At 38.2% G+C, this 14359-nt stretch overlaps 2 protein-coding genes and 1 long non-coding RNA gene across 3 annotated transcripts; 1 reads left to right on the top strand and 2 right to left on the bottom strand.

Moving 5' to 3' along the window:
* Positions 1–8982: 8982 nt before the first annotated feature.
* LOC130461760 (uncharacterized) lies at positions 8983–11185 on the bottom strand. The gene is made up of 7 exons (XM_056829954.1): positions 10746–11185; positions 10368–10643; positions 10083–10268; positions 9650–9996; positions 9360–9563; positions 9160–9267; positions 8983–9082 (listed from the first exon to the last, which is right to left on the bottom strand). The coding sequence occupies exons 1-7, from the start codon at positions 11094–11096 to the stop codon at positions 8983–8985; spliced, it is 1572 nt and encodes a 523-aa protein (XP_056685932.1). The 5' UTR covers positions 11097–11185.
* Positions 11186–11499: 314 nt separating this feature from the next.
* On the bottom strand, positions 11500–12326 carry LOC130461759 (uncharacterized). Its single transcript, XM_056829953.1, has 3 exons — positions 12024–12326; positions 11699–11929; positions 11500–11592 (listed from the first exon to the last, which is right to left on the bottom strand). Exons 1-3 carry the CDS (start codon positions 12315–12317, stop codon positions 11500–11502), a joined length of 618 nt encoding a protein of 205 aa, XP_056685931.1. The 5' UTR covers positions 12318–12326.
* A 758-nt stretch (positions 12327–13084) lies between these two features.
* Positions 13085–13825, top strand: LOC130462096 (uncharacterized). Its single transcript, XR_008922229.1, has 3 exons — positions 13085–13203; positions 13310–13451; positions 13565–13825. It is a non-coding gene; the product is annotated as an uncharacterized lncRNA (long non-coding RNA).
* The last annotated feature ends 534 nt before the right edge of the window (positions 13826–14359 follow it).

Raw genomic sequence — 14359 nt, 5'->3', positions numbered from 1 at the left:
ATACGAGGCTTTGAATATGGAAAATCCGGCATTATGCTGCCATGGATTTGAGACATTGAATTTGGGAATTTTGAAAGTCCGGTATTATGCCGCCGTGGACTTGGAATTTCGAAGTTTCGAATATAGGACTTGAGATTTATAGGATTAAAATTTTAGAACTTCGAACTCGAGGTTTGAAACTTGGAATGGAAAAGTTGGCATCACGACGGCATGAATTTGGAACTTGAAACTTGGAGTATAGGACTTGAAGTTTGAAAGATTGATATGGAATTTGAGGTTTGACAGTTTGAGTTGAAAAGTTGGCATTACGCCGATATGAGTTTGGACATTTGAACTTGAGATTTCGAAATTGGAATTGGCAACTTGAGTTTGAGGTTTGAAGACTTGAGCGTTTGAAATAGGAAATCCGGCATGACGCCGTTGGATTTAAGTTTTGAACTTGAAATTTTGACTAGAAAATCCGGCATTATGACGCCGTTGGATTTGAGTTTTGACTTGAAACTTGAAACTCGAAATTTGAAATAGAAAATCCGGCATTATGACGCTATTGGATTTGGACTTGAAAATTGAGGTTTTGAACAAGAAAATTTGGATTGGACTTGAAACTCGAAATTTGGACTAGAAAATCCGGCATTATGACGCCGTTGGATTTGGACTTGAAAATTGAGGTTTTTAACTAGAAAATTTGGATTGGACTTGAAACTCGAAATTTGGACTAGAAAAGCCGGCATTATGACGCCATTGGATTGAACTTGACTTTGAAAATTGAGGTTTTGAAAAAGAAAATCCAGCATTATGACGCCATTGGATTGCATCTTGTACTCGAAGTTTTGAAATTTGGAGTGGAAAATCCGGCATTATAACGCCGTTGGATTGCATTTTGTATTTGGAACTTGGAATTTGGACTCGAAAATTCGGCACTATGACGCCGTTGGATTGAATTTCGAATTTGGCATTTGTGCGTAAGGCGTGATTGAGGGTTTTGAATCAAATGGAGTGGCACTCCTAAAAGACCTTAAATCGGCGATTTAGATGCATGAGGTTTGAATGATGCTCCTAGGGGTTTGGTTTCCTAGTTGGAGGGTAATTGGTTTTAGCAAGCTAGAACTCGAGGTTAGCCATTCACGCATGCAAAGACACCCACACAATGCACAAGTAGCATGTAGTCACACTAATCATGAATATGAATGCGACATGCAAAGTTCTCAAACTAAGTTCGGTCTAAGTTTTGTATGATGCAAGTGGTCGGCTTAGGATGTCAAAAGGTACTTGACTAAGAGATGGATCCGGCAACAACTTGCACATCCGAGTAAGGGACGTGTGTGTCGGCAGACGACCTCCATACTTGACATCGGGAATGTCAAGTAAATGCCAAGTTCGGTAGGCGCGGAAATAGTCACACACTTTGGTCGGGAACCGTATGGAGAGTCCCCATTTCGTTGCCCCCGGGGCTAGCCCGAATGTAGAACACATCCGTTTGGGCAAAGGTAGAAATTCATTTTGCACAAATATGGTTTTCAAAAAATGCATGAAATGCCTAGAAATTGAAATTGAAATCGTACTTGAATTTGTATTTGTAAAGCTCGTTTTTCGACATTCGTTCTCGAGGTTTGGGAGTGTCCTTCCAGATTCAAAAATAGACTAACTCCCAACACGAAAAGTTGAGCAAAAGTGGGCGACAAGCCACTGTCCTGGATGCAGGAAGTGGCCTTGGGCGCAGGTGGCTGCGCCTGGAGCCAGTTCTGGCATCCAGTACTTAAGGAGATCAGTGGCTTGCTGCTCGAAATCTACTCGTATTTTCGAAATTGAAATTAGAAAGTCCCCAGTGGAGTTGCTAGAATTGTAGGGGGTGTTTTTTCGATCGCAAGGATGCCATTCCCAACAAGGGGGCTGTTTTTAGAAACCATTGTATTTTTGTACCTCGAAGGAGTCGCCACCAAACATTGTTTAGGGTCTCATTTGGAAATACCGCAAATGACTCTATTAGTGTTTGAGCTCGCAGCGGAAATTTGGCTTTTACTAGATAATATGAAATCGATACCTCACAAATAAATAATATTTTGTGAATAAACAAATAACCCTTTATGAAGGAAATAATAAAGTTACGTAAGAAAAATAATCTTTTCTTAAACTAAGCTTTAATGATGTGAATTGCTGAATTGTATTGAATAAATTTTACATTACACTTCTACACATTTATAATGAATTAGAAAACTAATTAAACAATGGTTTACATTGTTTCACCGACAATCTTGTTTCCAATAATTAACTAAACAATAAAAATAGAAACTACATTCTATTATCTCCTTATGTTTATCTCGTTGTTTCACATTTCTCACCATTCTTAAATTAGATATAATTAATTTAGGAATTAATGATATACATATACTCCCACAATTCTCCACCTCGTCCATAATTTGAAAACATTCAAATTTTGAATGAACAAATTGTAGTATCGTATCCGGTTGCACCATTTTGACAATGATTGCCTACGTACCCTCGACCGGGATCAAACCAATTGTAGTTTCTTTTATCTTTCCATGTAATGCCTAACATGGGACAATGTTTAGTAATTCAAAGCAATGTTGGAACTTGCTTCCTGACACAACTTTGGTTAACATATCTGCAGGGTTCTCATTTGTATGCACCTTCATAAGAGAAATACTACCTTCCTCTATGACAACTCGAACAAATTGATATCTCACATCTATATGCTTGGTACGAGCATGATGAACCTGATTCTTTGCCAAATGAATTGCACTTTGGCTGTCACAACTCAGATTCACACATTCCTGCTTCAACCCCAAATCATCTAGAAGTCCCCATAACCACAATGCTTCCTTGACTCCTTCTGCCAAAGCCATGTATTCGGCCTCTGTAGTAGATAGAGCCACCGTGGCCTATAACATTGATCGCCAACTAACTAGAGCACCATGTATTTTAAACACGTAACCAGTAGTAGATCGTCGATTATCTAGATCACCGGCATAATCAGAATCAACAAAACCATTTACCTGACATATATCTCCACCAAAGCACAAACCCGTGTCAACAGTACCTTTTAAGAACCTTAAAACCCATTTCACAGCTTCCCAATGTGCCTTTCCTGGATTCGCCATGAATCTACTGACAACACTAACCGCCTGTGAAATATCTGGACGTGTACACACCATGGCGTACATTAAACTGCCAACTGCACTAGCATAAGGTACATTATCCATGTATGCCTTATCTTCCGTTGTAGTGGGAGATTGTTTACTAGAGAGTCTAAAATGTGGAGCCAATGGAGTTACCACTGACTTAGCACTTTTCATCCCAAACCTTTCAATTACCCGCTCAATGTAGCCTTTCTGGCTCAAGAACAATTTTCGATTTGATCTCTCTCTTCTAATCTCTATACCTAGTATTTTCTTTGTAGCGCCCAAATCTTTTGTTTCAAACTCTTCACCAAGTTGAGTTTTGTAAATATTTATCTCCACCTTGCTTTTTGAAGCAATAAGCATGTCGTCGACATACAATAGAAGATAAATACAATCACCTCCATGAAGTTTACGAATGTATACACAACAATCATAATTACTTCTAGAAAACCCTTGCTTTAACATAAAGGAATCAAATCGCTTGTACCACTGCCGAGGAGATTGCTTCAATCCATAAAGTTATTTCCTCAAGCGACATACCTGACTCTCTTTACCCTCAACCTTGTATCCCTCAGGTTGATACATATATATTTCCTCATCCAAATCACCGTGTAAGAAGGGTGTCTTCACATCAAGTTGTTCCAGCTCAAAATCACCATGAGCAACGAGACTTAATAGCACCCGAATAGAAGTATGTTTTACCACCGGAGAAAATATCTCATTGTTATCAACGCCTTCTTTCTGTGCAAATCCCTTGGCCACTAGCCTAGCCTTATATCTTATACCATCGGTCTTGGAAGGATCCTCTTTTCTTTTATACACCCACTTACAACCAATAGCATTCTTTCCCACGGGCAATGAGACTACCTCCCATGTCTTGTTTTTATGAAGAGATTGCATCTCTTCCTCCATAGCAACCAACCAACTCTCTTTATCCTTGTCTTTGATAGCTTGTTTGAAGGTGATCGGCTCATCATCCTCCACCGAGAGTGCATATTCTACCAAGTTAACCTGCCCGTAATGCCTCAGAGGTTTGTCTGACCCAAACTTCTAAACTAATTTATAATTTCTCTTTGGCCTAGTGGTTGCCAAAGATTCCTGCTGCTGTTGTTGTAACACATGTACATTTTCCCGTTGAATCTCCTCATGTTCAAGATCATCCTCCTCATCATTTTGATTAACACCAGGATGCTCCACCTGAACATGACTAGAATCTGTTTGGTCTCTAGATTCTATCTCCACCACTTGATTATTTGAAGTAGTCCCGACATGACCATTATTTGACACCATAACTTTGAGTAAAGCTATCATAGATCTTTCATCAAATGTCACATACCTGATGATTATGAATTTAGAATCCTCTATACTCCAAAGACGATAGCCATTAACGCCTTTGGGATACCCCGAGAATATTTCTTTCTTGGCTCTTTCATCAAGCTTGTTATTTTTGACATGATAATAAGCTGTGGACTCAAAGACTCTAAGTCTCTTGTAATCTGCATGTTCCCTTGACCACACCCTATGAGGCGTGTCTCCATCTAAATAAGAATGTGGTGATCGATTCACTATATAACAAGCTGTAGCAACCGACTCTGCCCACCATTCCTTGCCTAAACCAGAATTAGAGCGCATACACCTAGTCTTCTCAAGTAGTGTACGATTCAGTCTTTCCGCGACTCCATTCTGTTGTGGTGTGTCTCTGACTGTCCAGTGTCTTACAATGCCTTCCTGATCACAAAACTCCTTGAAAGCTCCCTCTGTGTACTCTGTACCGTTATCAGACCGTACAGTTTTTAGCTTTCGACCCGTTTTGTTCTGAACCATTGCTCTCCACCGCTTGAAAATGTCGAATACCTCATTCTTATGCTTCAGAAAATAAATCCAAGCATATCTAGAATAATCATCAACAAATGTAACAAAGTACCTGGAACCACCCTTGGAAGAGACTTTAGCCGGACCCCAAACATCCGTATGCACATAGTCTAACAACCCTCTGCTTTTGTGCTTGCTTGTAGAGAACTTTACCCTGTGTGCTTTTCCATACACACAATATTCACAAAATTCCATTTGTGGTTTCTTCTTGTTCTTCAACAAACCTTGTCCGCAAAGCAATGATAGACCTTTTTCCGACATATGCCCAAGGCGCATGTGCCATATCCTAGTGCATTCTGTTTGGTCTTTACTTCCACTGATTCCAACTGCTAAATCACCTATAGCAGTTGTGCCCAAAAGAGGATAAAGATTACCGTGACGAATCCCCTTCATCACTACCAAGGAACCACGAGTAACTTTTAATACTCCGTTTTCCATGGATATTTTGCAACCATTTTTCTCTAATAACCCAAGAGAAATAAGGTTTTTCCGTAAATCTGGGATGTGTCTCACATCCACTAGTGGAAAAAATACCTGTTGAGGGGGGCATTTTGGGTTTATTGAGGCGAACAAGGCCCGCTGCGACAGACGTAGCTTCAACAGCTCAGTGATCTGTTGAGGCGGGCTTTGTTCGCCTCAACAGGTGATCTGTTGTGGGGGGCTTTCAAAAGCCCGCCTCAACAACCTCTACAGAAACGCAAAAAATAAGGACCTGTTGAGGGGGGCATTTAAGAAGCCCGCCTCAACAGCCTCCTCTGTTGAGGCTCACTTCTTAAATGCCCCCCTCAACAGGTCCTTATTTTTGCGCCAATACCTGTACATTGGCGCCATAAATTCATATGTTGTTGAGGCGTACATTAAAAGCCCCCTTCAACAACATTAATTTTTTTTTTCCAAATTCTTTTAAAATATAAAATAGGCGGCAATAACCACAACTAGATATATACTCCATTGAGTATTGAAACCTGTACCCAATCAACACCAAAATAGCAAAGGTATGAATCTGCTTATCTTTGATAAATAAATCATTACATTAACTTCATTTATATTAACCCAACAGAGCAAAGCGTATATATAGTACGTATGTTTACAATTTTTAAACACCTAGCTAGTCTAACAAATTACAACTAATATTAACAACTAAAGACAAAAGGCTAGAGAGCTAATCTAACAAATGTCTCTAATCCAGCCACTTAGGTCCCTTTAGATCATGCATTACAAACCTTAAGTAAGGTCGTGTTGACTTTCTTCCAATCGACTCGATCCCTAGCCTGCAAGTTGCATGGAAGGAAAATATATATGAGTACCAAAGTTTACACTCACGATATTGTCTTTACATTCCATTGAAGCATAAAATTAAAAGATATAGTTGCAGACTATAGAGATAATTAAGTACGTTGTTGACCTATAACTACCCAATGAGCCTTAAATGTGCATACGTAGATTAGAATGAGTTTTAGAAAGTTAAAACTATGTATATTAGTCATGTAATAAGAATCAAATGAGTCCTTAGGTTCTTTAGTTCAAAGTTGGGAGCGGAAATGTCATTTTAGCTCTAAACATGACCTATAACGACCTAATGAGCCTTAAATGTGCATAAATAGATTCGAATGAGTTTTAGAAAGTTAAAACTATGTATATTTGTCATGTAATAAGAATCAAATGAGTCCTTAGGTTTTTTAGTTCAAAGTTGGGAGCGGAAATGTCATTTTAGCTCTAAACATGACCTATAACGACCTAATGAGCCTTAAATGTGCATAAATAGATTCGAATGAGTTTTAGAAAGTTAAAACTATGTATATTAGTCATGTAATAAGAATCAAATGAGTCCTTAGGTTCTTTAGTTCAAAGTTGGGAGCGGAAATGTCATTTTAGCTCTAAACATGACCTATAACGACCTAATGAGCCTTAAATGTGCATAAATAGATTTGAATGAGTTTTATAAAGTTAAAACTATGCATATTAATCATGTAATAAGAATCAAATGAGTCCTTAGGTTCTTTAGTTCAAAGTTGGGAGCGGAAATGTCATTTTAGCTCTAAACATGACCTATAACGACCTAATGAGCCTTAAATGTGCATAAATAGATTCGAATAAGTTTTAGAAAGTTAAAACTATGTATATTAGTCATGTAATAAGAATCAAATGAGTCCTTAGGTTCTTTAGTTCAAAGTTGGGAGCGGAAATGTCATTTTAGCTCTAAACATGACCTATAACGACCTAATGAGCCTTAAATGTGCATAAATAGATTCGAATGAGTTTTAGAAAGTTAAAACTATGTATATTAGTCATGTAATAAGAATCAAATGAGTCCTTAGGTTCTTTAGTTCAAAGTTGGGAGCGGAAATGTCATTTTAGCTCTAAACATGACCTATAACGACCTAATGAGCCTTAAATGTGCATAAATAGATTCGAATGAGTTTTAGAAAGTTAAAACTATGTATATTAGACATGTAATAAGAATCAAATGAGTCCTTAGGTTCTTTAGTTCAAAGTTGGAAGCGAAAATGTCATTTTAGCTCTAAACATGACCTATAACGACCTAATGAGCCTTAAATGTGCATAAATAGACTCGAATGAGTTTTAGAAAGTTAAAACTATGTATATTAGTCATGTAATAAGAATCAAATGAGTCCTTAGGTTCTTTAGTTCAAAGTTGGGAGCGGAAATGTCATTTTAGCTCTAAACATGACCTATAACGACCTAATGAGCCTTAAATGTGCATAAATAGATTCGAATGAGTTTTAGAAAGTTAAAACTATGTATATTAGACATGTAATAAGAATCAAATGAGTCCTTAGGTTCTTTAGTTCAAAGTTGGGAGTGGAAATGTCATTTTAGCTCTAAACATGACCTATAACGACCTAATGAGCCTTAAATGTGCATAAATAGATTCGAATGAGTTTTAGAAAGTTAAAACTATGTATATTAGTCATGTAATAAGAATCAAATGAGTCCTTAGGTTCTTTAGTTCAAAGTTGGGAGCGGAAATGTCAATTTAGCTCTAAACATGACCTATAACGACCTAATGAGCCTTAAATGTGCATAAATAGATTCGAATGAGTTTTAGAAAGTTAAAACTATGTATATTAGACATGTAATAAGAATCAAATGAGTCCTTAGGTTCTTTAGTTCAAAGTTGGGAGCGAAAATGTCATTTTAGCTCTAAACATGACCTATAACGACCTAATGAGCCTTAAATGTGCATAAATAGACTCGAATGAGTTTTAGAAAGTTAAAACTATGTATATTAGTCATGTAATAAGAATCAAATGAGTCCTTAGGTTCTTTAGTTCAAAGTTGGGAGCGGAAATGTCATTTTAGCTCTAAACATGACCTATAACGACCTAATGAGCCTTAAATGTGCATAAATAGATTCGAATGAGTAGAAACAATAACATACAGAGCAGCAACAGAAGCAAACAGAGGAGAAACACACAGATGGAAGTGAAATTCTAAAGACCACCAGATCAGAATTCACATGCAGCAGCAGCAAGACCAGCAGATTAGTATTCAAAGAACTTGTAATTATGGAAAAATTAAAGAACTTTACCAAATCCATGAAGATATAAACGCTTCCATCTTTGTGTCTAAACAACCTATGTAAATAAATACTCGGTTGTAAAAAACTTAGCCCATTGCTCACGAACCACATCTATTTCCTCATCGGTATAAGGCGCATTTCTTGGAGTGTAAGCCTGAAATAAGTAACATGATAAGTAATGCTACTTGTAAATTAAGAATTCTACTACGTAAAAGTACTAGTATTAGTAGTTCAACTAACATATGGTAAAAGAACGAACATTGTCTAACCGCTCATCAGTGTTATGGTGTAACGTGACTATTTCATGCATGAACTTCATAACGTAATAGCCACACTCGCGGGCGCCGACTTCTTGAGCACACTGATTTGGAGATAAATCATAAATTATATATCCAAGTAGTTACCCAAAAAAAAAAGTAAAGCTAATTAGTAAGCATGATATACCTTTACATGGAACCCTTTCAACCCCTGCATAGTCGCTCTATTCGGACAAATCCCATCATTAAACTTGTACACTTGGTATGCCCTGGAAGTTGAGTAAAACTTCATGAATCTGATTCGGCACGAAAAGAAATAACTTAAAAAGAATTGAAAGTAACTTACAAACACAAGATTCCCCATGCACTATTTTCTCGGTTGGAACCTATCGCAGAGTCGAAAATATACGCACAACCTCTACGTAGGTCTAACACGTACAAAATCCAATGATTTCTGCATTATATATAAATGTTATTGCAACCTTATGCATGAAAATAACAATAACATAGCTATTTACCAAATATCGATCAATCTCTAACACTTACTCTTGATGGTATGGGATCAAAAACCACTTGGTAATGTTAGGATCACCCTTCTTCTCCTTTTCAATTTCAGCATTGAAAACTACTTTCAAATACATTGATGCAGCCTGAGGGTTGGCCTTGATTCTAGAGCTTGACATTGCCTCGGGACAAACAAACCCAATCTGAGAGTTGTCAAATGCAAAGGTGTGTTCGTGGAATAAACACCTACAAAGTAAATGTATAATGCAAAAATTTCAAAAACTATTATAGTTGACAAAACCAAAAACAAAAATATCGATGGAAAAGTTTACATCATATAGACTTGGATCACTGAAATGTTGAGGCACGCCCCTCTAAGGAACTCTTCAACGTCAACCTCATTTACATAAGTTTGTCGATCTTCGTCATAATGCCAAACCGAAGCGGGCAATGGGATTGAAGTATTTTTATATACATCACCGGGCGCCGTATTGATGATAAACTTCAAATAATTGCATGATGGGCCAAGACCTTGAATTGTGTCGTCTGCCAAATTTTGCTTCTTACTTTTGGCGGCTGATTCTTCAGTTTTACGATCACAACTACCTACCATCTCTTTGGCCGTCTTAGAGTTCTTCGACTTCGATTTCGACTCCAACTTATTTGAGCATGAATTTTCCTGTAACAATAATGTTAAGCTAGCATGAAAAGTTCAGTTTTGATTTCAGTGTTGAAGCACAGGGGAGTGGGAAGCATATGGTTTACCTTGGCCGTTAACTTCAGTGTTGTCTTCTCTTTGGACCCTAAATCAAGTGTTGCCTTCTCTTTGACAATTAATTCTGTTGTCTTCTCTTTGACAATTAATTCGTTTTTCTTCTCTTTGGAGCTACCAACCACCTCTTCAAAAATCTGACTCTTGGACTTCTTTGTTGGGCGTGGAGTAGAGTACTCCTAAACAGAGGTAGAAACCAAAGGAGTTCAAGGCTCTGAATCTAATTCTAAACAGATGCATAACGCAATGAATGACAATTAATAATAAAAAAGTTATACCTCGTCTTCTTCGAAAATCACCAAGTGAATTGGCCATTGCACAAAACTAGCAAGAGCCCTGCCTAAGTTATTGAATCCATCTCCAGTAGGTACCGGAAGAGTGTCATCATCATGTCCGTCGTAAATACAATCAACTTGGACCTTATAATGACTAGGCTTCATCGATCTAAAGTGTTGGTGCAACGAACCATCCAATGGGTACGCCATACCATCTGCCACTATCACTTTGTTACCCAAAACTTTATCCTCAAGGGCAAGACGACATGGAGTTATGGCCTTCACAAATAAATTTACAAAATTTCAGAAATCACTTCAAAGTACAATATTAAAAACCTAGCTAGGGGTGTTTTGAGTGTATGCACTATAGAGAATATATACCTTCAGCTCGCGTGGTTGCTGCGATGAACTCGGACAACAGGTTACGAGTGCACGGTTAACATCAAACTCATCACTTACAAGAGCAGAATCAAGTGCGGGGGTAGAGAGGGTGTTTAGTTGACCGGTTGCTTTCAATGTGGCTAGTTGGTTTTGGAGGGCCTCCGCCACCTTTCTCTCTAATTGATCTTCAAACTCCCTTCTCACCGAAGCTCTGATTGATTCGATAGCCTCCGGTGATGGTTCAATATGGCCACATCTACTACTTCGGTCTATTGGACCGAAAGCAACTTTGTAACCGACATTAACTCCACCTGTTGCCTTGACACGCCCACGGTGATCCTTTTTTCCCATAGCCTTGGTGAGGGCATCTTCTCCCTGGGTGAATGAAATATTTCCTTTTCCCTCTTCTTCTATGTACTCCAACTATAAGAATTAGGAAAGTAAAAATTAGATGGTATACATGATGGAAAGGAGAAGCAATCTTAGCAATAGAACTAGGAATTAGGAAAGAAAAGGATATAGAACGTAAAATTTCATATGCACTTACATCCATCTTAGCAATATTTACGGCTTCTTTATCATTCGGGTCAACTTCCCACTTTCCCTCTTTGTTTTTAACTTGATGAGCCAAGATCCACTCTACTGATCTAAACTTCTTAAATCTATCTGGCGCTGTGGTGAGTGATGAGGTCACTGAGGAGGAGCCACTTGAGAGGGTTAAAGCTGCCTCTGGCGGTAGTCGCCCATCATTTATCTACTCTGGTCTCTTTCTAACATAACCCTTTTGGCCTGTGCGATGTGGGTTCTTGTTTTGTAATGCACTTTTACTTGCTTTTTCTCTACGAACCTGTCAAAAAACACATAAAGAACATGTCGAACATTTAAAGATGGCAACAACAAACTAATCATATAATTATATAAAAAAATATCTAGCAAAGTAAATTCATTATTACCAACATCTCCGGCTTGTTTCGTTCCATCACAAATGTTTTCCAATCATCCTCTGTGATTTGATGGTAGACGTCCCAAGGCATGTCATTTGTCTGGTGTTTCGGCATTTTTTCTTTCTTAGTTATCCAACGCCGCGTTAACCTGGACTTGAAAGCTCCAAAGCGTTTCGCCACACACATATGAAAATATTTTTCTCTCCTTTTAGCCGGATCATCAATAATGTGGAACAGAAGCTGTTAATTTTATGGATAAGAGATTGTTAGAAACGTATGCTACACAAATAGATAATCTAGGAGAATACAAATCAAGTTTTTATTCAATGTTTACCTTGGTCTCCTCCCAAAACCCCTTCTTTGTGTGTTCATCTAACGTTGAATATTCTTTCACATTAATGTTAATTCTAGCAGCACAAGACCCAACTTGCTTCCCGTATTCTCCTGACCATTCTCCATCGGGGATTCCATATTGATTATACTGAAGATGCATAGGCTTTTTGGCTTGAACTCCTTTTGACGGACCACGGAATTTGGTCTTTTTACTAGTGTTGGTACCTTGTGATTCCCCCGTAGGATGACTAGCTCCATCAATTCCCTGTATTTCATTATCACGATGATCATCCATGGTAGCTACGGTCCTGCAACAAAGAAAAGAGAGCAATACTTAGTAAAGGGAGCAATACTTAGAAAAGAGAGCAATACTTAGAAAAGAGAGCAATACTCAGTTTTCAGTTATAATAAAATTGATACATGTTTCAAATGAAGACTATGAAAGTCTGCCTACAAAACAAATTCATGGGCAAGTAGACAACGGGTAGGTTGTGTATACATTATGTCTTGTTTTTTTATATTAAGGGCAAAATGCTACAATTGGCCATTTACAAAGCTATACCTAAAATAATGGCCTTATGGTATTACACCTAACATGCAAAACAATCCCAAATCAAACCTCACCTAAAAAAACAACCCAAAAAAAAATCATAACTCACCAGTTCTACGCACTGATCTGCACAGCTCAGATCAGAACTGTGCAGATCAATGCACAGCTCAGATCAGAACTGACCAGTTCTGTGCACTGATCTGCACAGTTCTGATCTGAACTGTGCAGATCAATGCACAGAACTGATCAGAACTGACCAGTTCTGTGCACTGATCTGCACAGTTCTGATCTGAGCTGTGCAGATCAGTGCACAGAACTGATCAGAACTGACCAATTCTGTGCACTGATCTGCACAGTTCTGATCTGAGCTGTGCTGATCAGTGCACAGAACTGATCAGAACTGACCAGTTCTGTGCACTGATCTGCACAGTTCTGATCTGAGCTGTGCAGATCAGTGCACATAACTGCACAGTTCTGATCAGTTTTGTCCACTGATCTGCACAGTTCTGATCTGGGCCTGAACTTGGAGTCTGGGAATTGGACCTGAGGTCTCAGTTCCCTGTTCTATTCACCCCGGAGAAAGAAACAAAAATTAAAGTTCCACATTCAGAAGCCATCGAGAAGTGCCCTGGTATATGTCCACCTTTTCTAGAGATCATAACAAAAATTTAAATGATCATAGCATAAGTTAAAATGATAAATGACACTAAGTGATCATACAATAAATTATCTTGCAGGTTGTGACGGTCGAGGAGATACACCTTGTCCAACATGCAATGCTGATCAAGAACCTGGTTATTACAAAGAAAAGCAGATGACCCCATGCCCTTCCTGTCATGGAAGGGGTTTAATTGCTCATAGAGACGGGTCTGACACAATGTAAGCGTTATATAAATTGCTTTTCAAAGAAAATAATCATTTTGGCGAAAAATAATCTTTATTAGTTTTATCTGCGTACTGGTTTTATTCACACATGCATGCCAATTATACAGTTGCTTGCAATGCAACGGAAAGGGAAATATTCCTTGTGCTACTTGCAGTTCTCGTGGATTGATAAAATGCAATATATGTCAAGGTGGCGGCTCTCTTCTTGCTCGCAATATTGCAACCATCAAATGGTAAGAGTTGCATTTTGTTATACTGTGGGATATGTTACCAATCTTTATTAGTTATTCTCTCTCTGTATTCCCATATTAATCTGTTCCACAAGTTTCTTATCTATTTGAGGAGTTTTTTTTTTCTTTTTTTCTTTTTGTGACACTGCTCTTGAAGAATTGGAGAAGCTTATAAATAGTTATTTAGTTGTGGTTAGCAAAATGAAGTCATGGGCAAGTAGACAACGGGTAGGTTGTGTATACATTATGTCTTGTTTTTTTATATTAAGGGCAAAATGCTACAATTGGCCATTTACAAAGCTATACCTAAAATAATGGCCTTATGGTATTACACCTAACATGCAAAACAATCCCAAATCAAACCTCACCTAAAAAAACAACCCAAAAAAAAATCATAACTCACCAGTTCTACGCACTGATCTGCACAGCTCAGATCTGAACTGTGCAGATCAATGCACAGAACTGATCAGAACTGACCAGTTCTGTGCACTGATCTGCACAGTTCTGATCTGAGCTGTGCAGATTAGTGCACAGAACTGATCAGAACTGACCAGTTCTATGCACTGATCTGCACAGTTCTGATCTGAGCTGTGCAGATCAGTGCACAGAACTGATCAGAACTGACCAGTTCTGTGCACTGATCTGCACAGTTCTGATCTGAGCTGTGCAGAT

The sequence above is a fragment of the Spinacia oleracea genome, chromosome 5 (genome assembly GCF_020520425.1).
Source record: "Spinacia oleracea cultivar Varoflay chromosome 5, BTI_SOV_V1, whole genome shotgun sequence".
NCBI lineage: Eukaryota > Viridiplantae > Streptophyta > Magnoliopsida > Caryophyllales > Amaranthaceae > Spinacia > Spinacia oleracea.
Note: the sequence above shows the minus strand (reverse complement) of the source record. Positions and strands in the feature narration are given on the sequence as shown.